This window comes from Gallinula chloropus (assembly GCF_964237585.1).
Source record: "Gallinula chloropus genome assembly, chromosome: 4".
In the NCBI taxonomy this organism is placed as follows: Eukaryota; Metazoa; Chordata; class Aves; order Gruiformes; family Rallidae; genus Gallinula; species Gallinula chloropus.
In genome coordinates, this window is record NC_140088.1 from 38,865,863 (window position 1) to 38,891,683 (window position 25,821).

The window sequence follows — 25,821 nt, forward strand, 5'->3', positions numbered from 1 at the left end:
TTCTACTGAATCAGAAACTGCTGTGTGTGAAGTCCAGGATCACAGATGTCATCAAAATAGTTGAGATAATATTAAAAAATCTCATTGCGACTTTAGAGTTGAAACAGTCTCTTATTGTACCATTGAGGAGGCTGCAGAATCTGGCCCAAATCAGTTTTCTGTAACAATTTCAGTTTCTCAGAGCGAATTCTAGTACTGCCAAAGATTGTCAGTGTGAGATTCCCCCTTTGGGAGAAGTGTCCCCCATTCCCTCGGTGACTTGGGTGCTTTGTGCATTGTCTTCAAAGCTTGTTTCCACTCAAGGCATTCCCAACAAACACGTCACTTTTTAAAATGTGCGTATCTGGTCAATCTTGAATTTTACTTTTTTTTTTTCTCTACCAGAAAGAAAGAGGAAAAGAAATACTTTCTTGGCTTTATCTGTTGAAAAAGGGAAAAACGTTCTCTATACAATTTGACGTAAAATAAATGCTTATGACAAACTTTCCTAAACCCGAGTGATGTTTCATTTTCACCGAGAACACTGTGGCTTGTTATCTTTTCAGTGCCTGGTATCTTTTCCGATGTAACTAGTGAAAGGAAAACACAAATCTTTGGAATCAAAGATTTGCTCCCTCTGACATCCACAAGCAGCTCTTCCTGCTCCGTGGAAGCAGGGCCATTACACAGGCCACAACTGTGCAATGCTGATTTGGAACGTGCTTCTTTAAAGCTAATTAACAATGCTTCGAACACATCATGCTTTACTTCAGTTTTGCCTTCCCATGGTGGGTGTTCAGGTAACAAGCTGCCCGGGGCTTTGTAATCCCCTCACAGGCCGGACCTGCATTAACTCTCTGGAGAGATTTATTGCCCCGTGTGAAAATCTTGTCAGAAAACACTGCAAAACATCCCAAAATGTCGTGAAACATGTCACAGAGTTGCCTCCTTTCCCCTGACAGCACGGAAAAGCGACCCTAGCCGCCCCAAAGGCAGCACCGACGCGGCGGGGGCTGAGAAGGGAGGCCCCCCGTGAAGGCCGCCTCCGGGTCTATAGTGCCCAAGCCGCAAGGCGAGGCAGCAGGAGGCGGCGAAGACCTTCCCCGACGGTGGCCGCCTGCCCTGAGCGACGGGAAGCGCTGGCACAGCCCTCGGGGGCTCCGCCATGCCAGGCACCCCTCTGTGAAGGAAGGGACCCGTCACCGCAGTCCCCGCGACGGGGCGGGGCCGGGCCGGGGGCGCATGCGCAGCCGTTTGGCGGCCGGTTCGATTCAAACGGCGGCGGAGCGGGGCGTGCGGCGGTAATGGAGGAGGAGCAGCAGCAGCTTTCCCGCATTCCTGTCTACAGCGCGCTGCACCGCGCTGGGCCGCCCGCGGGTGCGTTCCCTCTCCGGGAAGGAGGGTGGGATGCTGGGGGGGGGGGGGGGGGGGAGGCAGGGGGCGGTGGGCGCCCCGGGTGGGGTGCGGTGCCTGTAGGGAGTTCCGGCGCTGCCCTGGGCTGCGGTCGCTGGCGCGAGGTGTAATAATGGGCTTTAGCTGGTTGATTCGTCGCTGTTCTCAGTCTTCGGTGAGTTCTTCTCCTTGCTAAGCGTGCACTGGGCGGCCTGGGGCTGCGTTTCGGCTCAGCCCTGCCCCTAAAGAGCGTGTGTGGCCTGCAGCGGCCCTCGGGGCGTGAGGGGCTCCCCACCTCAGGGGCTCCCCCTCCTCCCTCCGACCTCCCTCCCCTCGGGTCTTCCCCCGCCGCCTTGCTCCCCTGCCTCCCCTTGGGTCTGCCCTTCCCGTCCCCCCCGGCCTTGCTCCCCTGCCTCCCCTCGGGGGCCTCCCCCCCGCCTTGCTCCCCTCCCTCCCCTCGGGGGTTTCCCTTCCTCTCCTTGGGGGCTTGAACAGAGCTTTGTATACTCAAACGGTTGGAACAGGCCCAGAAAAGGGTCATGGAGATGATCAAAGGGTTGGAGCACCTCTCCTATGAAGACAGGCTGAGAGAGTTGAGGTTGTGCAGCCTGGAGAAGAGAGGGCTCCAGGGAGATCCTTCCAGTCCCTGAAGGGGCCTATGAGAAAGCTGTGGAGGGACTATTTAGAAGGGCAGGGAGTGATAGGATAAGGGGGAATGGGTTTAAATTGGAAGGGGGTAGATTTCAATTGGATATTAGGAAGAAATTCTTCACTATGAAGACGGTGAGGCCCTGGCACAGGGTGCTTAGGGAGGTGGTGGCTGATCTCCATCAATGCTATCTGTGGCTTGTTCTGGACCCTTAGTCCTGGGTAAAGCTTAAAGACCGCACTTAGTTGTTGCTACCTTAAATTCTCCATTCTAACCAGATATAATTGTGATTTACCTCAAATTGAAGGTATCTAGTAGTTTTGTGGCCATCTCTTATAGACACTAGTGTTTTCATTGTTGTCTTTTTCTTGCAGAAATGCAAATGGCTTTTCCTTCGAAGAAGCAATGCGTTGAGAAACCAGCAGATCTAGAGTTCAGCAAAGATCCCAATTTTAACTTCAGTTCAAACATTCTGTCAGATGGTGTCTTCAAAGCTACAAACCCAGGGTAAATTAAAGTAAAACACTGATAGGTTTATTACTTGGTGAGATGGCTTAGCATTTTGCAGGTTTCGTCAAGCGAACAGACTTGGCAATCTGAAAACATGCAGTGGTTTTCTGGTAACTGTATGTCACCCATCTTTTAAGGTTGCTGAAATCTGCCAAGAAAGTGGAACCGACTTCAAAGAAGACAGCTACAAGAGGGTATGTTTCCTCAAATTTCCTTTAGTTGCCCTCATGCAGTAAGGTTCCCTCTTGGAGGGTTATGATGAGCTCTCACCCATGTACAGCTTGCTGGCCAAGTTTGCTTTTTGTCCAAAACAAGATGATATGCTCCAGAGAGGGGTGTGTTTGTAGCAGTGGGAGAGAAGGGGTGTAATACTGATATTTTTGCCCCTAAGCCTTTGCTGTTTGATTCCACAGGCCTCTCAACAGGTACAAACTAGAAGCAGAGCTGAAGACCAAGGGTAAGCTGTTAGAAACAACTGTACAGCAGATGCACTCCAGACTAACAGGGGCACAGGTAAGGAAAGGGGTTGGAGGGGAACTGTTGAACAATTCTTGTATTAGATCCCTACGGGCTCAGATCAAAGGATTGCCTTGCTTGTTTCCCGTCTCTATCAGAAGTCAGTAGAGTTTGGGAGGGTTGGGTTCTCTCCTCTGATATCTGCTAGAACCTGGAACTAAGCAGCTGTGTCCAGGTGGATAATGCATCCAGATCACTGTTAAATAGTCATCAGAGCTCTAATTCTAGTTTAAACTCATTGTGGGAGAATATTTCAAGTTCACAACTATACACTCATGTGAAATTTTATTAAAGCAGTCTTGATATTGCCAGATGCTTTGTAGCTACATGAAGAGAAACTGTAAATAATCACTTGCCATTGATGGTTTGAGGTCTATTAATTAACTTTTCTTCTGTAGCTCTTAACATGTGGTAGATAAGTTGTTGAATTTCCTTGTTCCTTTTGCCCAGTCTCTTTTAGCTTTATTAACCCACCATGTAGCGTGGTGTGACAGTGCGTGCAGTATGAAGGTGTGGGTTCTGGGATGCACATGGTCTCACTTCGGTAACAAAGAACACCTAACTAACTTTACTAGTAACAAAGAGCACTTTCCACTAAGTTTGAGGGACAGTGACCTCATTCTCTTCCGAGTGTTTAACATAGAGCTTGATGCCTCTGAAAGCCGGAATCAAAACTCACTCGCCTTGGTGACTGTTAAGCAGGTATCCTTTATTGCAGCGCTGGGCACCCAGGGGATCGCTCCTCTGAATGTGGGCCCAGATTAAAGCCAAGTTTCTCATGTATACAGATTAACTAGACATATTCATTATAATTTCTAAGAAAAGGCAGGGTTATACAAATTATTTCCAGGAAGTCATTTACAGTAACTCCTCACAGATAGAGCATGCTCAGTGACACTCAGGGGGTCTTCTGGTGGTCTTCCAGGGTGAAGGCTGGATGTCTTCCTCTCAGTGCATGCTCTTTACGTTTCTTCTCCATGGTTACCTGAGCTCAAAAACACATTCCTGAACAAACTAGCTAGGAACCCCTTTTTGCTGAAATCAAGATATACTCTGTCTCTTAATTGGTCATTGGTCTCATTATTTATGACTCCCCTATCTTCACCGTCTTGAGCTTCAAGGCTGTTGCACTGTTATGGCTCAGTTTTGTAGCTGCTCTCACAAAGCAGCTCACGCAGTTACAGCCATATTCTATGAAAATACAAAATTATTCTATTCTTAAAAACATGGAAATTCTTATATTAAAGTTATATTAATTGTCTCTTAAGCTACACCTACATCAATTTATTCAGTGTCCTGGTTTTGGTCAGGATGGAGTTAACTTCATTTGTAGCAGCGGATGGAATGCTGTGTTTGAGAGTTAAAATGGGAGTAGTGCTGATAACACCCTGATGTTTTTAGTTGCTGTCAGACAGTCAAGGACTTTCTCAGCTCTTCATGAGAAAGGAGGGGTGAAGCCAGGACAGGTGACTCAAACTGGCCAAAGAGAGTATTCCACGCCAGTTACGTCCTGCCCAGGATATCGGGGGGCTGACGGGAGGAAGGCCGAGGGCGGCTCCGGGACGTGCGGTTCTTGGGGGACGGTCGGGTTCCGGGACGGCTCTGGGTGGCACAGCCTGAGTTGTGTGGTTTGGTGAGAAACTGCATTGTGTATCAACAGCTTCATGTATTTTTGCTCTAAGGTCCTGTTAGCATATTGTATCTTTCTGTTATCTTAGTAAACTATCCTTATCCCAACCCACGGGCCTCTTAGTTTCTTGGTTTTGGGGTTATTTTCCCTTGCCTTTCACCCCTCCCCCCCTTCCCTTTTCCCCTGCTCTTTTCCTTTAAGGAGCAGGCAGCTGTGTGGATCTCGGCTCTCAGCTAGGGTAAAACCATGACATTCAGCATGTTTGCATTTCATTGAATCAAGCTCAGTTTATATAAGCTTATGTTTCTTCAGGTGCTCTTGTGTGACATTGTTGCCTATCTTTTAGTATCCTTGTATTAATCTGTTTCCCCTCTGCTCCGCACTGGTGATGTCAAACCTGCAGTATCGTGTCCGGTTCTTCATTTCCTCCTTCTCAACCAGTTACTAATCTGGGAGATGATCATTCCTCTTATCTCACAGATTGATTTCTTTAAGAGCCTTTGAGGCCTCGGATGAAATGCTTGAAAAGCTGACACGATCAGCTGGATCACCCTAATCCACATGCTTATCAATTCTCTTGGAGAATTGCCTTCCACTTGTGAGGTTGATCAGCTTATCCGATTGCCTCATAATATCTGAGCTGTGTAGGGAATGATGCTGTGGCTTAAAGATTCTAAGGTTCAAGGTTTATATGCTCTGCAATGCATCAAACTTGAATTATTCGTATGGAAGGGAGCCCAAGAAAAGGTATGCTAGAATTGCCTACAAGTTTATCTCTAGGATCAAATTTTTCTAGTACTTGCTGTGATGTGTGGATGTGATAAATGTACTAATCCTGTCAAGGAGGAGGAGTAAGGGTCTGCAACAGGCTCATTTGCTGTGGTGATAGAGACATTAAGGACAAGATCTGATTCTTGGCACTGCTTGAGTGCCTGTTAAGCCATGAGTATCACACTCAATTTTACTGACAAATGAGAAGAGAAACTTCATTTACTTGCATCCTGTGTTAATGACAGGGCGTTATAAAGGAGTTAAGGGAGGAGAAAGAAGGCCTGGAACAAGAAGTTGAGAAGCTCAAGAAATTTCAGGAGACTTGCATGGTGATTTTGGAAAGCAGAAACATTGATCCTGGTAAGGACCACGCATCTTGTGTACCATTCCAGTACTCATTCTTCAAATGCTTTTTTTATTCGCTTGCTCCCCCTCCATGTGACTGTTCCTAAGACATTTGGACTCTGCTTCCTTGCTAAGGAAATTCTGCTGTAACTCCAGGGGATTTAAGTTTTTTGGTCCCTAGTTTAAGAGAGAAAGCTGCTTCCTGTGTTAGGCCCTGTCCTGGAAAGAATTTAGTCTTGCTGTAGAAATTTACTTTGTAAAGCTGTTAGTTCTTACAAGCAAAGTTGTCTGTGTGTTAGAGCTCTGCTAATGCATAAATCTCATAAATTAGTTACAGGCAGCAACATTTTGGAGGAGGAAGAAAAGACACAAGAGTGCCAGAAGCAGACAACGGTAAGAAAATTTTGAAGCAGCAATAGGAGTTGGGATGGGCTTTTGAGAGGTCTGTGCTACAGCCCTTTTGTACTGAGGTGCTGGAAACGGCCTCTCAGACTTCCACTTATTTGCTGTCATTATATGAGACTTTTCCTTTTGGCTCTTCAGCTGTTAACCAAGCAGCTCATAGAAGAACTGAGGCAATTTAATCAAACGGCTGCGAGAGAAAATGAGATGCTTCAGGTAAGACTGTGACTTGGTTTGACTCAGATGGGTAATGAGTGCCTGGTGCTGAGGGTTATTTTACTCCTCCTGTTCCTGCTCTGTTCTCCATATGAAGGCAGTGAAAGCCTGCAATATTCATTGTCCATTATAAACACATGTATGTTAAAGAAACTGGATGTGTTTGGAAGAGAAACTCCCCTTCTAAATAGGGGGCTTAAAGCAAATTTGGGGTGGAGCAATGTTAATTGTCATCTCGGTTGTTTTGAGTTGAGTTCTATATAATCAAACTTGAAACAAGGTGGAAGGTGAAGTTAATGGCTGATGGCTTTCTGGTTAGACTGAATCAGTTCTAAAGGAAGATTCTAATGGGCTGTTGGTGTTGTGGCTTTGCCCCAGCTGGCTGCTACTGACCACTCAGCTGCTTGCTCACACCCCTGCAAGGGAAAAGGGAGGAGAATGGGGGTGGGGGTGAGGTGGACACGATGTAGGGAAGAGGTTGAAATAAAGACAGTTTAATAGGATAGCAAAAGGAGAGAAGAAAGTAGTAAGTAGAACAGTGATGATAAAACAAATGATGCACAAATGCAGTTGCTAGCCATGTGCGGAAGGAAAAAAAACCACTCCTGATGTCCAGTCTGTTTCTGAGCAGTGCATCTGCCTCCCAGGCAGCTTCCCCTGCTACCTGGAGCACTGTGTGACATGGCAGAAATATCCCTTTGGCCAGCCAGCTGTCCTGGTTTGGCTCTCCCTGCTGCTTCTGTACTGCGTAGTGCACACGAGAAGCTGAAAAGTCCTTGACTTAGTATAGACACTACAAAAATACCCAGCAACAACTAAAACCATCCGTTTCTTATCCACAAGATTCCCATCCTAAATCCAAAACAGCACTGTACAGGCTGCTAGAAAGAGAATTAACTCTGTCATCCAAAACCAGACACTCTGCTTAGGCCAGCTCCTCTCCTGAGGGTTTTCCAGACTGTTGCAGGCAGTTATAAGCAGCACTGGCAGAACACTGATCCACCATTTGGCTGTTGCACTGGGATTCAGAACACTTGGTGGAACTTGGAGATCGGCAGACTGGTGATGTGTCTCTGGCAACTAGGAAATATGCAAGCACGAGCAGCTCTGGTAATATCATCTATATACTGATCAAAATAGTAATTAAAATGGCAGCTCTACAATTCTTTTTAAGAAGCTTCAGAGCTAATTAATGAAATAGCTCATTAGACTTCCTAAATGCTGGTCACAGATAAATTGCCGTCTTCCTCACGGAACAAAGGTAAAAGACCTCCTGGTCAAGGCAGGCAAGACCCTGCCGAAGAGTTCAAACACTTTAGGGCTTGGCTTTGCTATTCAGTTCTCTGGTGTCAGTAGAACATCATGTGTGCTGACTTCTCTACTCAGGCAGCGATGGAGAACTGGAAATCTGCAGAAGAGCAGCAACGCCAGTCCCTGGAGAAGCATCGCTCCTTTCAATCCGAAGTTGAGGAATGCTCAGCAGTGTTCAATGAGTTGGAACTGCTCCTGGCTATGTGAGGCACGAGGACAGACTGCACTCTCACCCTTTCTTGCCCCCTGGTTCAGTCGTCTCCTTGGCAAAACTAGTTCTGAAGCTTGGTGGTTTCCAGCACAGAGCAGTGTGCTGCTCTTGGGGGGGGGGGGGGGGGGAGCGGGGAGGGGGGGAGGAAGGATGGGGGGCAGCTGCTTTCGCTGCTCGTCCCGGGCCTCCCTCGCTGCTCACCCCGCTGCACTCGGCTGCTCTGTTGCAGCACCGCGTTGTACCTTGAACTGGCCTTTTAACCCATTAAACGTACTAGAAGGAGCGCGCAGGCGGAGTCCCGTAGCTTTCCTCCGGGCCCCACCGGAGAGGCGGGGGGCGGGCCGGGCCGCACCCCCGGGGCCGGGCCGCGCCTGCGCGCCGGTGCAGGCCGGGGGCAGCCATGGCGGCGGCGGCGATAGGGCGGTTGGCGGGCGGTGCGGGGCTACGCGGAGCCAGGCGGCACCAAACGCTGGGGCTGCTGCGGCGGGGCTGCGCGGGGCTGGCGGTGGACGACACGGTCAACGGTCTGAGCGAGGAGCAGCGACAGGTAGGGCCCGGCCCGGCTCTACGGGGACGGGACGGGAGCTGGGGGGGGGTGGTGAGACACGACCCCGGGGCCTGGCGGCGCGCCTCCCCGCTGGGGGTGTGGCGGGGCTGCCTGGCGGCGATTGGCCGCGGCCGTGGGGAGCCAGCCTATCGCTGGGCGCGCCGAGGGGGCGCGGCGCCCTTCCCTGCAGCGAGGGCGCGCCCCGCCCATGTGTCCGCTGTGCGCGGCGGGAGCCTGTCCCGGGAGCGGCCGGGCGGGCCCCTGCCCAAAGGCAGCCCCGCCGAACGGCAGCCCCCGCCGGCCCTGGCTTTCCCTCGGCGGGGCAAGGCGCCTTTTCCCCGTACAGCACCCGGCGGCGAAGCGTTGCGTGGAAATACGTTCTTCTGCATTGGCGTTGGGGATGTGTGATCAGGGGTGATCAGAAGTACGATCGCCAAAGGAGCGAGTTAACTGGGTTTTGTCAGATCTGAGAAGGAGCGTAGGAGCTGTTCCGGCTCATTCACTTGCCAATGGTGGGGGGAAAGCTAAAAATTTAGGGCTGTTCATCCAGGACAGCCTCTTGCTAGCTGCTGCCCTGGGGTCCAGGTGAGCTCCTGCTGCAGCTGCCTTGCTGCTCCTCAGGGCTGGAGCTGTTGCCTTGCTTTCCAGTTGATTATGACAGTGTCAGCATACGATGTGCAAAACAAACATACTTATTCTTGCTGCTTTTTCCTTACAGAATTATTCTTTGCTAGGTTTGTGTTTGTGGTTTATCAGCTTGAATTAATTTGATGTCTCCATGTGCTTCTATATTCAGCCATGTAAAAGGAAAATATTCTTGTAGACCTTGTCTGTCTGGCAGAAAAGCTACAAAAAAGATCAGAAATAGATCTTCAGTAGTGTTAGTTATGCTGTGAATTAAGAGCACGGTAACTTACAACCTGGCTTAGATTGTCAGGGATGCCCCAATCTGTTCCTCAGTCTCTACTTGATATTTTTTTTTTCAATCATGAGTTTATGCTTGCTTTTTTTTTTTTTTATGCTCAAGATCACTGCTGTCAAATTTGTCACAATGGAAACATGTATATAATTTGGTTTGGGTTTCTAAAAGTTTTGAATCCATCAGTGATGAGAGTGCTTGTTCAGTGATGCTGGAATCCAAGGTCTGAGTGGCCATGGAAACTAATGCTTTATTTTAATTGTGAAAAAAGGATGTTTTGATTGTGGGGGTGAGAAAGGCAGAGAACTACAGGCGTGTTTTGGTTTGGTGCTTCTGCCCCTTCTGCAGGTTGTGGTTAAACAGCAGAGGCTTTCAATGTTTAGGACTGTACCTTCACTAGTGTTAATTTGTAGGCATAAAGAGCCAAAAGGAAAAATGGGTTTATTAAGCTCTACCATAGCATCTAGACAATTTTTATACCTTCTTATTAAAACACTTAAAAAATATTGTATACTTTTTCTTAGCATTCATGTTGGCTTCAGCAGAATACCTGCGTGTAAGTATGCAGATTTTAAAGTTTAGAAAAAGATTTTGAGAATTTTAACACTTGGTTCATAGGTGTACCTGGCACATCAACCTTTTCCAGTGTAGGAAATGGTAGGATAGCTGACATAGCTCCAGTTTGATACACCAACATGTTTTAATGATTATGCATGCTTATTACAGGCATCTGCATATAATTAAATTAAATCATAAGCAGCTACTGGATGGGGATAATGCATCTGTTCATCAGCTTTCAGTGGTTCCCGATCAAGCCCATCCTGAAGCCCTTGTGCAGGCAGCGGTTCAGTAGTGTTCTCCCACATTGGGGAAAGGCTGTTGAGGCTCAGTGCTGAGAGAAACTTAAATACATCAGTATCTTCTCTCTAAAAGACCTTTCAGATGGTCTTCCAGCCAGTAACCAAACATCAGTTTCCTTATGGGTTTGGGATCCCGGAGCTGCCTGGCTGGGGAGCGTTGGCAGCATCCTGGGGAGGAAGGTGCCAATGTATCAATGAGACATAACGTATGTGTTTCTCCTCACCTCTTTTCCCAGCTTAGACAGACCATGACAAAGTTCTGTCAAGAGCATTTGGCTCCGAAGGCCCAACAGATTGACCAGGAAAATGAATTCAAAGGCATGCGGGCAAGTATTTCATGTGTGCATTTAAAATAGATGGCAGTGAAAGCCTGTCTGTACTTTGATCTGTACATTCATCCAGACAAAGAGTCCTCATCCACACCACAGGAACATATGCATTAGCTTTTTTAAACTTGAAAGCCAGAGAGAAAACAATTTTTCGATTTCCTGTTTTACCTTTTGTTAACAACTTTCATCTGAATCCAGCTGAAAAAAAAATTAAAAAAGGGTTGGTAATGGTCTTGTTTGGATTCTCATCATGGTGTTTCTGCTTGGCTCTGGTCAAACACCCTTCTCCAATATGTGCTTTGGATTCTCCCAGCAAGGGCCCTTTCTTGGACAATTTGAGTTTGTTGTGAAAATACTGCCTGCAAAGTTGCTTGACTGTCAAGCTGAAACTTGCCTTCCTAATAAACCCAACAAATTCTGTGCAAGGGATTGGCTTGATTGATGAAAATGAGAGATCCATCTATTGTTTTTCATAAGCTCCACAAGACTTAAAAAGCTCAGAACATCTGCTAGGATTTCCCAGAGCTCTGATGTTGACATTTTCAGGGATCTATGCACAGCTTTGAAGTTAAGGATATAAATTTAGCCTGGTGCACCAGATGTCATCCAGAGCTATTCAGTAATACTTCTTGAAGTCTCTGAAGACTGTTGGCTGATAACTCTCGTATCACTGGACGCTGAGGCCATGTGACAAGCGTTCACCTGTGTGTCTGTCATGTAGCAGAGCAGAGGTCGTGGTCTGAAGTGGAAGCAGAGAGATGACCCCTCTAACGTGTGTGTGGTCCTCATCAGTGACATCCTTTGCTATTACATTATGTCACAGCTTCCTTCCTGCTCTGCGGCGCTGTGTGCCAGGCGCAGCTGATATGTGTGTCTCTGCGCCTGGAATTGCGTGTTTGTCACTTGAGCAGGCCTGGGGTGATAAATCTGGCTGGTGGGCAAACGGAGGAGTTGGCAGTCGAGGGGGACAGCTTGTCCTCTAGCAGATGAACTTCACAGCACACATGTCCAATGAAGCAGATCTCCGTCAGACTCTCCAGTCCTGTGCCTCATGCCACAGCAAGCTTGAAAACCTACAAGTTATGTCCTGGAGCAGCCCTTGCGGATTCAGCCTCTTTAGCTTTGCAGTTCCAAAGTGCTGACATTCTCTGTCGTGGTCACCGCTTGTCACGTCTCCAGTGCTGTCTGCTCCAGCTGTGACTGTCCCTTTTCGTGATCTCTCCTGAGGAGGCCTCCCTGGCTTTCCTTCTCAGTCCCTGTTAAATTGCTGGCTAGTAGCAACTCTCCTATGTGTTTCCAGGGGTTCGGGGAAGAATAACTTAACACCACTCTTTGCAGCACCCACAGGCCTGTGCAGTGCTGCCAAAGCAGAGTGACAGGGGTGCATGGGGTAAAAAACAAGCAGATTTAAGCCATAGCATCCAAAGTTATCTTTGGCAAGAGCTAGCGTATGAAAGTCTAGAAGTGCAGTGTTTTTAATTAATGGAAGGTTTAAATACACCAAAATTCTCCTTAAGCTAGGCAATGTGTTATGCCTTAGAACCTGTCCTTCTGCAATTAACTTTAGGTTGTGAATTTTCACTGAATACAAAGGATACGCCTGCATGCAGCATAACTCACATCCTTAGGGCCACCTAAGCTGCTGCAGGACACATAGCTATCAATGCATTTATCTCTTAGATATCACACAAATAAGGTAAATTGATACGTGCGCTGAGCTACCTGAAGAAACTTCTCATGCTGATGGCACAAAGGCAAGTCTGGACTAAGTGCTTGTTCTGTATTTGTAGGAGTTTTGGAAGAAGCTTGGGGAACTAGGAGTTCTGGGGATCACAGCTCCTGGTAAGTCCGTTCCTACCTTTTACCTTCTGCTGTCAGAGTGGTTCCAAAGAATGTTTATCAATATGGTGATAGGCACTGTGATGTGCCTATTTTCCATCTTCATGGTTTTTAAAAACCCCTTTCACTACTTTTGTTATTCCTTGCTGACTCAGAGCTCTTTTTTCTTGTTAGACTCCTGGACAGTTACAGAATGCCTTTTACAGCTTATAAGTTCTGTTCAGAAATGATTTCTCCAGAGGTAACATATGCAGCTCCAACACGTTTGAGCTTCTCTAATACGAAGCGCTTGCTGCAAGGGTTGAAGAATGAGAGCTATAGATAAAAGTATCCTAGAACAAACATCCATCTCTAATAGGAGAAGTTAAAGGGTATAAAACAGCATTCTGAAAAGCTGTGATAACTAATGGAGGGCTGACCACATCCAACCAGTCAGGGGAAAAAAAAAATCAGGGTAAATCTTATTCAGCCTTGTCCAGGTTAGTTGAAAAGTGTTTTGATTAATGTTATAGATTACCAAGGCTGCTGCGGTCATGCTGAATGCGCTAACGCTGTGTAATGAGGAGAAGCCCTTAGTGGAGAAAAGCAGCCAATGGAGCCTTTATTTCCCCATCGTAAAGTCTGTGTTTCTAGATGCGCGCGTGCAAAGGCTTCTGCAGAAGCAAGCTGAATAGCAATGCGTTGAAATAATGCCTCTGCATTTCTTTCAGTGGCACTGAGTCTGCTTGAAAGAGTCTGTATTTCTGCTTTCTTTCTCTTTACTCTTCCCAATTTACTGCTGCTCCTGTTTTTTCTCACTCTTACCTTCTTTCTTCTTTGATGTTGTGCCTGAGGCTTACAGCAGTTTCCCACACTATAAATAAGCCATCCCCTCATGAGTCCTGTCCTTTTTGATTTCCTCAAAGATTTACCTCTAAAACCCTCCCATGCCCAGAATTTTTTGCCTGATTTTTTGATTGTACAGCTCTGTGCGGTTTCTTTATTGGCATTGGTTTTGTTGTAGGAGGTGGAGACTGGGATTTAGGATGCGAAGACAATGTGAAATCTTGCGAGGGCGTACGCTCAATTAAACGGCGTATTTGGGCACCAGTGGATCAAGTCTTTTAAGGGAGCATTTTAAACAACAGTGCTTTTTGTTTTCTTTCTTAGAACAAAGAAAGCTGTGTTGGTTTGATGTAGTTTTCTGTTTATTTTAGAAAGAGCTAAGTTAAGAAATGCAAGTACGTAGCTACTGTGGAATGATAACGTGCCCTGTAAAAAGTAATTCTGAAAGGGCAGCATCAGTCCAAACCACACCGTGCTATATGAGAAGTTGTCTGGCAGGGTTATTTACTCTTACCACTTGCAGTACAAAGTAGTCACGGGCTGTTACCTGTTGTAACCCTTCCGTGAGGCAACAGTGCTCGGCCCGTCCCTTCTGCGGGAATGAATAGGCAGCTCTCTTCTTTTGGCATCTGTGAGAACTTGTTAAACCCATCTTGTGGGATATTGACAGTAAACCCCCTAGACGCTGATTTGTGGTCGAGAGGATAAAGAGCCTCGTGGATAAAGGCAGGAGGCAGAATGAGTGACATGGGAGGAAAGGCTGCGTCTTTATGCCGGTGGCTGTCGGGTTATTTGAGGGGGGGAGGGGGACAGGACCCCTCCTTGAGCCCAGCTGTACACTTGGCACTCTGGTTGCTCTGAGCACCCAAACAGATTTGCTCTTGCCGCGGTTGCTGCTTGCTGACAGCACTCACGGTGATGATGAGCGGGCGCTCCCGATGCCTCTCTGCCTGCCTGGCAGTGTTTGTGCACTCTGGTTCTGCCCTTCCAGCAGCGCGGGCACTCGCCTCTTGCCAGTAGAACAAAGCTCTTGCCTTGGGATGTGACTGTTCGTGTATATGAGTGTGTGTCTAGGTCTAGATGTAGACATTTACATTGGCTGTCAGCTGCTCAGGACCATTGTGCATTTCTCAGCCTCCTCTTCCCTCTTCCTTCTCTTTCCCTCTTCCTGTTCTGCTGTGTGCCTTTAATCCTGATCCCCCTTTTAGTCAGCTCAGTGTGCCTTGCTAGATTCTCACTTATGGGGGGCGTGCTGCTCTTTCACTTCATCCTCTCTTCAAACCCACCTTTTTGCCACTGTTGAATTACAGCAGCTATGTTTGTGGATCGTTCTCATTCCGAACCAGCTGTTCGTCCAAATGCACGGTCGTGGGTACAGAGGAGTCCTTAATACCCCACTTTTGGAGCAGTCTGAGGATTCTTCACTTGTTTAGGGGTCCCTGTTGTGAAAAACATGCAGGGACTTTGCAAATTTTGACTGCGTATCTTTATCCCCTCACTTAATACAGGTGTCCACTTAGTGATTTAAATTTCACAACAATATTAAAGTCATGCTTCAGGGTGGTTGACAAGAAGGGCTCACTATTGTGCAGGTGACAGGAGCGTGTTTTAGATGTATCCTCATGCATATTATATGTATAAAATGATGCTCTCAAAGTAAAATCTTGACTATGCCTAAGCAGTAACATCCCCGTGCCTTTGAGATAAGAACACTGAAATTCAGAGAGGATGGGGAAAGCCAGAGGTGCTCAGCCAAACCCAGCAACCCTCTTGGAAGTGTCGTAGGTTTTCTTTAAGACTGAGCCTGACCCTGGGTTACACTCCATGGTGGTTAACGTGGGGCTTCTCTTCTCTCTTCAGTGGAATATGGTGGATCTGCTTTGGGGTACCTGGACCATGTGCTGGTCATGGAGGAAATTTCTCGTGCATCAGCAGCTGTTGGACTTAGTTACGGGGCTCACTCAAACCTGTGTATCAACCAGCTAGTGCGTAACGGTAACGAGGCGCAGAAAAACAAGTACTTGCCCAAGGTATGTGGCTGGAAGGGGTGGGAAGGGGGTGGAATGGAAAGCGTTTAGGTTTTGGCTGCATGCAAGGATGAGTTGTCTGTCTTGGTGTGCTAGCTGATTTCAGTCACCAACCTTTAGGAGATACTGTACTTGCCAAACTTGCCCCTCTCTATCTGAATTTTTTCTGGTTAATCCATACTGACCTCAGCCTGTGCCGAGGTTTGTGCCTGCAAGCAGCATAATCCAGCTTTCCAGAGCTGCGTTGCCGGACGAGGCTTTGAGGAGACACTGGATAATGTTCTTCCAAATTCCCAATTCCTTTTGAGGTTTTTGAAAGAAACTCATTGTTCTCCTGTTTTATGTTCTCCACTTCTTCCTGCCCAAACGCTTCACTTGCCCATGCTAATTAACTACACGTGAAACTTCATCATTTGGGACACTGGTGTTTGTGACTCAAGGGCATGTTACGCAGCTTGCCATATTTAAATGCATGGAAAAACTTAACTGGTAGATTGAATCCCAGCTACTGGAACTATCAGCACAAGAAACTGGATTTAAACCCCGCGGGAAGTGCAGTGTCTTCCTCAAAGTGTCATGCAGCCTGCTAACACATGACCCTGAGTTGTCCTCCTTACTGCTCAGGAGTATTTTAACGCCCTCATTCACTGCCTTTGGATGAGAAGTGTTATCATTTTAGGTCTTACTTGTCTTCGTTGGTGACTCAGTACTTAATGGTGCTTAACTAGTTTGAGCATATTGGGAAGACTTCTGTAGAAGTGTATGGATGGATTGAGTTGGTATTGAGTCTGTTCTTAAAAAAGTAAGAGATCAAAAGGAGGAGAAGACAAATAAAAGTACACAGGAAGATTAAAAAAAGGTGAGGAGAAAGAGCAGGGTGCATGGAACAGCTAAGAGGAGCAGCAGCTATGCCAGAGCCTGGTATGAGCAGGCACAGAAGGAGGGTGTCCATCTGCTATTGTAGCGTGAGTGTGGGGTGACTGGGCTGTGAGAACACTGCAAAGAACTTTGCAGACTCTTTTCATCCCCCTCGTTGGCCTTTTGTGTTCGACAGCTCTTGTTTCTGTAAAAGGGCAGTCCTGAAGCACAGGGCAAGGAGCTTGCCGAAGGCATATGGCTGCCTGCGTGGTTCTTCTGGCACCTTCCTGGAGAGGGTGGTTTATAAGCAGGGCTGTACTCATCAAGCTCAGACATGGGCTGAGTCATCCTTCTCGTCCCACTGTGATTTGGTTCTGTTCCCTTGGCACAGCAGCGCAAGGGAGCTCCCTGCCAGGACTCTGCCAGGGACCATGGCTCTCGCTTGCAGTCCTTGTGTAGAACAGCTACTGTGGAGACTCAGTGCAGGGAAGAGGTTGGGGGGGAAAGAAGGCAGGCTAAATTTGGAATAGAAAAATTGCTACTGTTCTCCCTCTCTTTCTTATGTTTGTCCTTTCTTCCAGCTAATCAGCGGGGAGCACATTGGAGCGTTAGCAATGAGTGAACCCAATTCTGGATCTGATGTTGTGTCCATGAGGCTGAAGGCTGACAAAAAAGGTAAAGCCTGTTGTGTGCTGCCTGGATAGACAGCAGGTGTAAATAGTGTACCCTGTAGATCCAGACTGACTTCTCCCACCACCACTGAGATACAGTGTTTAGTCATGTCCCAGCCCATGTTTGCAGGCTTGTGCTGCTGCCCAGGAGATTCCATGTGTGATGAAGCATGGGAGTGAGTGCATGGGGTGGATGGTTGGGGGTCTGAAAGCAGGTTCCTGATTAACGTGGTGGAGGCTGGTGATATGATGGAACCAGTGCTAGACGACTCAGTTTGTCAGGCATTCCTTAAACTGTCTTTGGCCTCCAGAAATGAAGGAAGTGAGCTTTTTTGAACATGGGAAGAATTTGTACGTGCTGTTTGGGGGCAAATGTTGCTCTGTTGTGAGCTCACAGATTGCAGCTCTTTCCTTCCAGGAGACTACTTTGTTTTGAATGGGAACAAGTTTTGGATCACCAATGGGCCAGATGCAGATGTTCTCATTGTTTATGCTAAAACTGACATGAATGCTGTTCCAGCCTCCCGAGGTATAACTGCGTTCATCGTGGAGAAGGTAGGTTTAATAATTCTCACGAGCTAATCGCAGCACGCTTAGCAAAGCTAACTCCTCCACCCTAATTACCTTGCTTGGAAGCCAGCTTGTGTTCTTTCTCTATCAGCCCTGTGCTCAAAGTCTAACTCCTCTCTTCCTGAGTCTTGTAAATCCATGAGACGAGTCCTCTGCAGGAGTGACCTGACTCACTGCACTGTCAGATGGGCATTCCTGAGGTTTGGTTATCCAGAAGCACATAGCCAGGCTTTTGGGCTAGAAATGCGGAGAAAATAGACAAGATTCCAATATAAAAGGGCTCAATTACTACCAAAAATTGCCAGAGATATTGGAGGCCTTGTGAATACACCTCACTCTCCAATTTTATACCTTTGTGGGATGGTTTGTTTTTAAGCTAAGGCATTCAAACATCTCTATTTCTTCCCCCTGTTTTCTTGCACTGCCCTTTCGGAATCCTGAAATCACCCAGATATGAATGCGAAGCAGAGCAGGCCAAAGGGAGCAGAAACAGGCTGTTCAACAGCAATCTGCTGGGCTTTTTTCTTCCCTTTTAATTATTTGAGGCTATGCTATCCGTATCTCTGTCACCACAAGGAAGATGGGAAGCTGTAACATAATAGATGGTATGGGAAACATGAAACCTTGGAGATCAGTAAACCTTCTGCTGGACTTAACCTGACTTAGCAATTAGAATAATTCAGTTCCTGGCAAAGCTTGCAGCCCCGACTCAAGCAGAATTGGTGTCAGCAGCTTTCTAATTTATTTATTTAATATTCCTGTGCATTGGAAAAGGGAGGCCCTTGGTTTGTATGTGCCTCCAACGTGCGCATGTTTCTCTGTACATTTGCTTCCTCAGCGCTTGCACTGTGCTTATACCTGTTCCTGATCACCATACAGATCACTTTGCCTCCCTCCTGGTACCCTACGCACATCTTCATGTGGTCAGGGATATTTCATGCATCCTGGTGACATTGTTTAGTCTGTCAGAAGTGAGGTTGGAAGTGTATTTTTACTGCCTTGACTTCGCAGGGAACACCTGGTTTCAGTGCAGCCCAGAAGCTGGATAAGCTGGGAATGAGAGGGTCCAACACCTGTGAACTGATCTTTGAAGACTGCAAGATCCCAGGTGAGCTGGATTCACATCAGGGCATGTGGTGGTTTCCTATCTTCTTGATCAGATAAATTGGATTGCTAATTAGGCACATGTTCAGGCTGTGACCTGGAGGCTTCACAGATGTTTATCTGCTGGCTGGCAATGGAGCTGGTGAAACTGGAAAAGTGCCATTGGCTGGGTGCTGGTGAATGAGCACACCCCTCCTTGGGTCACTCCTGTTTCACATCCCTTCTTGGGTCACTCCTGCTTTGCCCTCATGGCCCTAACTCTTTACTTTAGGCTTCCAAAGAAACTTGGTGCTGTTAGAGGTCCCCATCTTGTATATAAAAGAGCTTATTTGCCTTGAAGGTTGTGGGGGTTTTTGTCTCCAAAATCCAGGGAGACTTTCCAATAGGCTGTTGGTTTGCCAGTAATGTTTCTGAGTTCTTTTGGGGTCAGAGCCTGAAAATGGACGTCCTTTCCTCATTCCCTAGTGCAGCAGGGGCCGCTGTAATGGCCGTTTTTATTGCTCCAGTGGCTGGTTTTGTTGATAGCAAAATCACAGCCACTGTGCAGCGAGTGGAGCAGATACCTTGTCTGAACTCACAGAAATCCTCATGGCAGAGCAAGTAACTCCTGCTCCCCATATGCCACCCAAAGCCACTTGGCTGTGAGCAGGAGAGCCTCAGCTGAAATCTGCCATTTTTAAGTCTGTTGGGTTCCTCCAGCCTGAGACATGAAAGGCCAGTGCCCACGTCTTCAGATCGTCTCCCGGGCAGCCAGCTGTACGAGACAGCCTGTTCTCCTGCTAACAGGTCTCCCCTTTTCCGATAACTTGGGTGCACGTCAGTGCCATGTTGAAAGTAAAGACACTTTGTGCTCTGGCCATTAATGCCACTTCTGATCATCTGCCTTGGCAGCTGCACTGGTTTGATGTCCTTTCAGAGGTCGGCATGATCTTTCTCTCAGATCAAGGCATCCTCTAGCACTGCAAGTCCATCCACTCTAAAGAGAAAAAAACAAAACACCTTGGGTTTTACTGCCAGCCACACTCCATCGAGTGTTTTTCGTGTAGCAAGTGTTGTCCATGGATTCATTTTCTCATCCTGCATTGGTAAAAGTTGGTTCAGAGCCCCAACTTTTTTTTTTTTTCCCCATGATACTCAGCCAGCAAGTCTGCCCACCTCGTGCAGTCAGCTCGTGTGACCTTCAGCTCACCGTGTACCTGTCTGTCCCTTTTCCCTGGGAAATGTTCAGGCTATTCAAGCCTTCTTCAGCTGTGAGATGTCATTACTGGTGACCAGCTTTGTTACTTTATTATTACTGATGCTGACGTTCGTGTGTTGTTCCTCAAAGCAGTGTTTGCTATTGGTGTTTTTCTTCTCTGTCTCTGGGCCATTTGAGCATTTTCTCTGAAAGCTGAGCTTCCTTGTTCTTCTCCCTCTTTCTGGCTCCAGTACCATGGTGATGGCCCTACAGAGGCTGTGCTTCTCCACACCCTGTATCGACATGCTGCTCAATGGGCAGAAGAAAACACAGTCCATGAGCTTCTGCCACTGAAAACCAGTTTTTTAGTGGCATTTTTAGCCCGGTTTTTAGGCTCTAAGTTCTCCCCTGATTGTAGGAGTACAGCCTTGCTGAGATGAGCCCTTTGTTCCTGCTTCTCTTCTCATACTCACGAACATCAGCACACATCCCAAAGTGACAATCAAAGTGGTTTCTTGACATTTCTTCACACCCATTATCTAATCCAGCTATTTTCCCCTTCCATTTTCACAAAAATAATCCGCGCCTCCTTAAAGCATTTATTTATAATAACTGATAACGAGCACAGTGCTCTGCCCAGCCCCCTACACAGAAGGGGGGGACATGGACTTTGTATTCTGCCGCCTTGGAAGACTAACAAATACCACTCCGTGTGATAAGTGGTCAGTTTTGGCTGCTTGCCTCTGTGAGCTTTGGCTCCTGGTTTGGGAATGCCCTTAGAGGCAATCCCCATGGATCAGACCAGGATTTGCATTCATTTCACATGCAGGAGCAGTAGACTGAGATCAGACTGTGGTCCTCAGATGGGGATGCGGTCGGTTTGTGTTAGATACAAGCTGATGGGATGGCGATTGGGACTCCCAATTTGTCCGCCCAGCCTGTTCAGTCTCCAGTTGGTACAAATGCCAAGCCAGAAGATCTCTGAAGAGCACCTTTCTCCTCAGAACATGGGCAAATCCCCCCGCCCCGAGACATCAGTGCACTTTAGGACCCTTTAACGCCTCTTCCTATTTCACGACCAAAAAGACATGCCAGTGGTAAGGAGTGCCTGTGTCCAAGCTCGGCGCTGGCCTAGCTCATCCTGACTGTGTCCTGAGCCAAGAAGAAAGGGGAATGGGACTGGAAGTTTGAATCTCCTCCCCAGTGAACGCAGCTGCTCAGACAACTGCTTGCCTTGGGTTTGCACACCGGTAAATCACTTTTCTTTGTTGTTTGCAGCCGAAAACGTCTTGGGGACGCTGAGCAAAGGAGTCTATGTTCTGATGAGCGGGTTGGACCTGGAGAGGCTCGTGCTGTCTGGGGGGCCGCTGGGGTAAGGGTTTGTTGTCCTTCGTAGGCTGTGAGGCCAGAAGGATCCCTCACCATCGCCTAGCCCGGCGCGTCCTCAGCTGTGGTTGCAGCTCTGGGTAGAATGCTTCTTGGATGGGGAACCAAAATTCTGGGGCAGCTTCCAGGAGCAGAGGCAAGGCCAGGAGGAGGTGGCCAGGCACACGGTGGGCAGGAAGCAGGTGCAGGGAGATGCTGGAGCTGACAGGCACTCGAGCTGGGTCGTAGCTGCTCACTGCTCTAGCAGGCTCCTGCCAGGGGTGGTACTCTGCTGGGCCCCACCCCGAGGCAGCCACAGCTTGCTCTGCATGTTTTCCACCTTCTCCTGTAGCTCTCCCTGCTAGAGAATTTCCCCATCTCCACCTTCCAGCCCACAGCCCCTCCAGAGCGTACTTTTGGAAATACTCATCTTGATGCAAACATTTCCATAGGTGGCAAATCTGCCTCGGTCCCTGCTTGCTTGTGTATCCCTGGAGTGTGTATCACTCTGGGAATAAGCATCTCCTTTGTGTTACTGATTCCTGAAAATCTAAGCCACTACCCAGACTGTCACACAGGAGGACTGCTGGACTGGGAAGAGGGTTTCTTCTTCACTTACTCAGTCCTTAGGCTCCCCAGTAATTATTTTTACCCTGCAGTCTTTTCCTTCTCCCACGTGGTCTCTCTGCACTGCTCCTCATGTGGAAAGTCCATCTTCCCCAAAGCACAAGGAGGGTGTTTTTATGCTCCTTGCTGTTGCCTGCACTTTTTTATGGCATCAGCCGGAGCTGGTGGTCTCTGGGGATGCAAGGCAGCATGAACCATCCTGCCTAGAGCTGTAAGAAACCTCTTCAACTCTCAGTTATAGTTAAGAACGTAAGACCTCGCTGCAGGACACCCCAGATGAGCAACACGTAGAGCACTAGAGAGAAAAACAGGACCTTTGGGTTTTATCCTTAGCATGGGATGGGTGAAGCTCTAGGAAGGCAGCAGCGTCTTGTTTTAGGTATAAGAACCTTTTGACCTTATATCCAAGGTTTCATTATTATTCATCAGTAACTCTTTTGTTTTCCTGTGCTTTTCTTAGGATCATGCAGGCAGTCCTTGACCACGCAATTCCGTACCTACATGTAAGAGAAGCATTTGGACAGAAAATTGGCCTCTTCCAGGTGAGTTAGAAATTGTTGCTGTCTTGCTTTTCTCTTTAAAAATGGAAAGACCGCGAGCTCTGTCATGGGAGGGCTTTGTGTGGAGGAGGCTGCCTGGAGTTTGTGCTGGGGCCATGTGTTGTAATGATGTTGTGAGAAGGTCTGAGGCTCTCTTGAGGCTTCTGGTGGTGGGCGAGGGACTGCGGCTGACGTCTGTGAACTGATGCAACCTCCAGCTTCCTCGTGGGTGTCTGCTGAGTCCGTGTCTGCTCGTTTGTCTGGTTTCTCTGGGTCGGTTTGGTTGCTCCCAGTGCTCGAGCAGAAATCAGTTGTCCCATTCATGCTCTCACGTGAATGTCTCCTCTTCTCCTCCGCGACACGCAGCTCATGCAGGGCAAAATGGCTGATATGTACACACGGCTGATGGCGTGTCGGCAGTATGTCTACAACGTGGCCAAAGCCTGTGACCAGGGCCATTTCAACGCAAAGGTGAGCTCGATCCCATCTGCGCTGCGCCTGCCGCAGGATTTCCTCTCCCGTAGGTCCCAGGTCACGAGCAGGGTGGAGGTTGTGTGCTGGGGGTTGAAACTCCTCACTCTCAGCCCTACCTGCTTTGCTTTATTTCCAAAAAAACCCCAAAAGAAAGCCTTGTGTTCTGCAAGGCAACAGATTGAGCAGCGCTGGTAGGTGTTTATTGGAAGCCCGAACACAGTATCCACAATATGTGGTGTCATCACCACAGCCGGCGCTGTCACCAGCTCTACCCAAGGAGGGCACAGAGTCGGAGCTGGAGCCCTGTGTCCCCAGTCGACCCATGCCAGTGGATGTGACGTGCCTTTGTGGGACACGAGACCCCTGTGGCACTCCTCATACTGGAGTGTTTTTCCCTCTCCTCCTGTCATAGTGTGGCCTTTACTGACCTGGCACGCATGTGCCATAGGGATGGAAAAACTGCTGCAGCCTCTTGCTTGCTGGGGGATGAATCCTTGCCCCTTTGCCATCAAGTCGCTCAGGCTTGTTAGCTCCACTGTGGAGTAACGGAAAGGTGAGAGCGGCATGGAGGTGGGAGGTGGGTGACGCCATCCCTGACCGCTGTCCCTGTGACTCTCCGTCAGGACTGCGCCGCAGTGATCCTGTTTTCAGCAGAGTGTGCCACCCAGGTGGCTCTGGATGGGATTCAGTGCCTGGGTAAGTGCCAGCAGCCCGCCTTTCCTTGCCTGAGAGAGGGAAGGGTGGTGCAAGCGCAGTTCTCTCTCCCATCCCACCTTGAGACCAGAGAGAAGTGACTCCTGGCTGCTTTGTGATTGCAGGTGGGAATGGTTACATCAATGACTATCCGATGGGCCGTTTCCTGCGGGATGCCAAGCTCTACGAGATAGGGGCCGGCACCAGCGAAGTGCGTAGGCTTGTCATCGGCAGGGCCTTTAATGCCACTTTTAAGTAACATCCAGGGGCACCCTGGACCCCACCACGAGGCCTTTCACCACAGAGGCTGGAGCGCACAACTCTTCTTCTTCCTCTTCCTGCTTGTGATTCTGGGCTCGTCACTTGTGGGCTCTGCTCCGTGAACGGGTGCTGCTGGACCGGGCTCTGCCAAAACCAATCAGATGGCAGCATGAAAGGAAATGTGGGTTTTTCTCTTCTTGTGATCATCCTGATCCACCCTGCTGATGAGCTGTCCCGGTTCTCAGCATTACAGGACCGAGGTTTAGCTGGGGGATGCTTCACCACCGAAGGAGGCTGGCAAGCAGCATACCTGAAGCAAGGGCCAGCCACAGCTGAGTGCCAGAAGTCAACCTGCCCAAAAAGAAGACAATGAGGGAATGAGGGAAGAAATTGGTTCTTTTAACCCCCTCCTCAAGTGCCATCAAGTAGCTGGCTCCTGGCATATCACCACTGGAAGGTGAAATTTCCCGTTGTCACCTTCTGGCAGGATATATAACTTCCATTTTGGGAACTCAGCCCCAGCCACCTCGCAGGGGTGGCTCTATCAAGCACTTGAGCGTCACCGATGCGCGTGCAGTGCTTCAGGTGGTGACTCCCACTCCCTCATTGCCACATCTGTTTCTCTGCAGACTTCCCATTCCTGCTGCTTCCCAGCATACTTCAGTGCAGCCCTGAGTCCTCGCTGACCGCCTCCCACCGTGTTATTCACTCAGAGGTGTCACCATCCATCACTCTGGGAACAGTTAAACATCAGACCTGTATTGTGACCCCCATGAATGAAGCAGGCGGGAGGAGGTTGACTTTTTGGGGGGATTGGGGTTATTTGTTGATTTTGGGGGGGGGGGTTCCCTCTGAAACTTGTTCTTTTGGCAAAAGCATGTGCTCACACTCCACCTTCGGCCGGCTAGAGGAGTCAGAGCGAGTGCAACAGTACTTGTGGGTGTTTTCTGTGCACATTATGTCCAGCAAGTTGACATTTACCGAGCCTTGCTAGAGAAAATTGCACAGTCTACTACCAGCCTTAACGAGCGGATCACAACAAAGTGTTGGATACTGTAAATATGACAGAACAGTTAATTAAACAGTTGCTGTGCAGGCAACCCCCCAGCAGTTTTAACAAGATAGAACTTAAAGCTTTGTGTATTATTTTCTTTGATTGTAGCAGACACCTCGCCGTAGCAGGTGACAGAAAACTGACCCAGAATTTTAACATGCCACAGATGGAAGAAAAATTCCCCTTATCGACTCAGCATGTAGGTCTCCCAGGGGTTTATAAAGCTCCAGAGCTCAAAACGGCTTCTACAGCCGTGGTGGCAGTGCTCTCTTCCTGAAGGATGATACTTCTCGGGAAGTGTCCCGGGTTTGATTTCCAGCCTCCACCTCCGGGCGGAGGCAGAGGGGGCTAGCGAGAGTATGTGCTCGAGCTGCGGATGCTTTGGGACCGAGCCTGGGAGTGCAGGTGAAGCGCTCGCTGCAATACTGTCTGTCCATACGAGTTCGTTTCTCTGACTTAGATTGCTCCTGGGATGATGACAGCTGCCATCTCCTGTACCACGGGTCTTTGAATCACTGCCGAACCTCCCCCTGGCTGGATCCCTACCCCTGGCTAGCATCCCCTGACAGCCCAAGGGCAGGAGTTCCCAGATTTGGTAGGAGGCTCCTGCATCAAGAGTCAGGGCAGATCTCAGCCCTAAGCCCCTGACCCGGCAGGCGGTGGCCGGAATGCAGCAAACCCGTGGCAGAGCTCACCTGCTTGGTAGCTGGAGTTCCCGTGCTCCAGTAAAACAGCAAACCCAACTGGAGAGGCGGTGAGAGCCGGTGAGGGGGGTGGGCACAGCGTCCCTCATGCGTATCAGAACCTCATACTCTGCCAGCACGTTCTTGGGCTCTGCAATGCGGGAAGGAACTGCTGCAGTTCCCCCTGAAGACTCTTACAAGGATGTGGGAACTGTATCACTGTGCTGGGACCTGGCCCTGGCTGGAGGAGCTTCTCTAGCGAGTGTTAGAGCCACCGTCGGGATAGAGCAGGGTGCAGACTGTAAAAAAATAAGGTTTCCTAAGCTGCAAGGGACCCACAGATTTTTAAACCTGTCCTCCAAGATCAGAGGTTTGTTTTTTAAATCACGTAATAAATAATACCTTCCCTTTCTAGGCTGATCAGCAGCCCAGAGTTAAAGGCGAAATGAATCGGTGTCTAATGCATC

General features: G+C 48.5%; 2 protein-coding genes across 2 annotated transcripts; both read left to right on the forward strand.

Moving 5' to 3' along the window:
• Positions 1-1,283: 1,283 nt before the first annotated feature.
• Positions 1,284-8,017, forward strand: KNSTRN (kinetochore localized astrin (SPAG5) binding protein; the record flags this gene model as incomplete). The annotated part of the gene is made up of 8 exons (XM_084264217.1): positions 1,284-1,356; positions 2,395-2,527; positions 2,668-2,724; positions 2,944-3,043; positions 5,693-5,807; positions 6,124-6,185; positions 6,336-6,410; positions 7,797-8,017. The coding sequence occupies 8 exons, from the start codon at positions 1,284-1,286 to the stop codon at positions 7,926-7,928; spliced, it is 747 nt and encodes a 248-aa protein (XP_084120343.1). The 3' UTR covers positions 7,929-8,017.
• A 315-nt stretch (positions 8,018-8,332) lies between these two features.
• On the forward strand, positions 8,333-24,744 carry IVD (isovaleryl-CoA dehydrogenase; the record flags this gene model as incomplete). Its single annotated transcript, XM_084262937.1, has 12 exons — positions 8,333-8,479; positions 10,495-10,584; positions 12,378-12,429; positions 15,112-15,281; positions 16,718-16,811; positions 17,226-17,362; positions 18,389-18,485; positions 20,937-21,030; positions 22,111-22,192; positions 22,556-22,660; positions 23,287-23,359; positions 23,482-24,744. 12 exons carry the CDS (start codon positions 8,333-8,335, stop codon positions 23,613-23,615), a joined length of 1,275 nt encoding a protein of 424 aa, XP_084119063.1. The 3' UTR covers positions 23,616-24,744.
• Between the last annotated feature and the right edge of the window lie 1,077 nt (positions 24,745-25,821).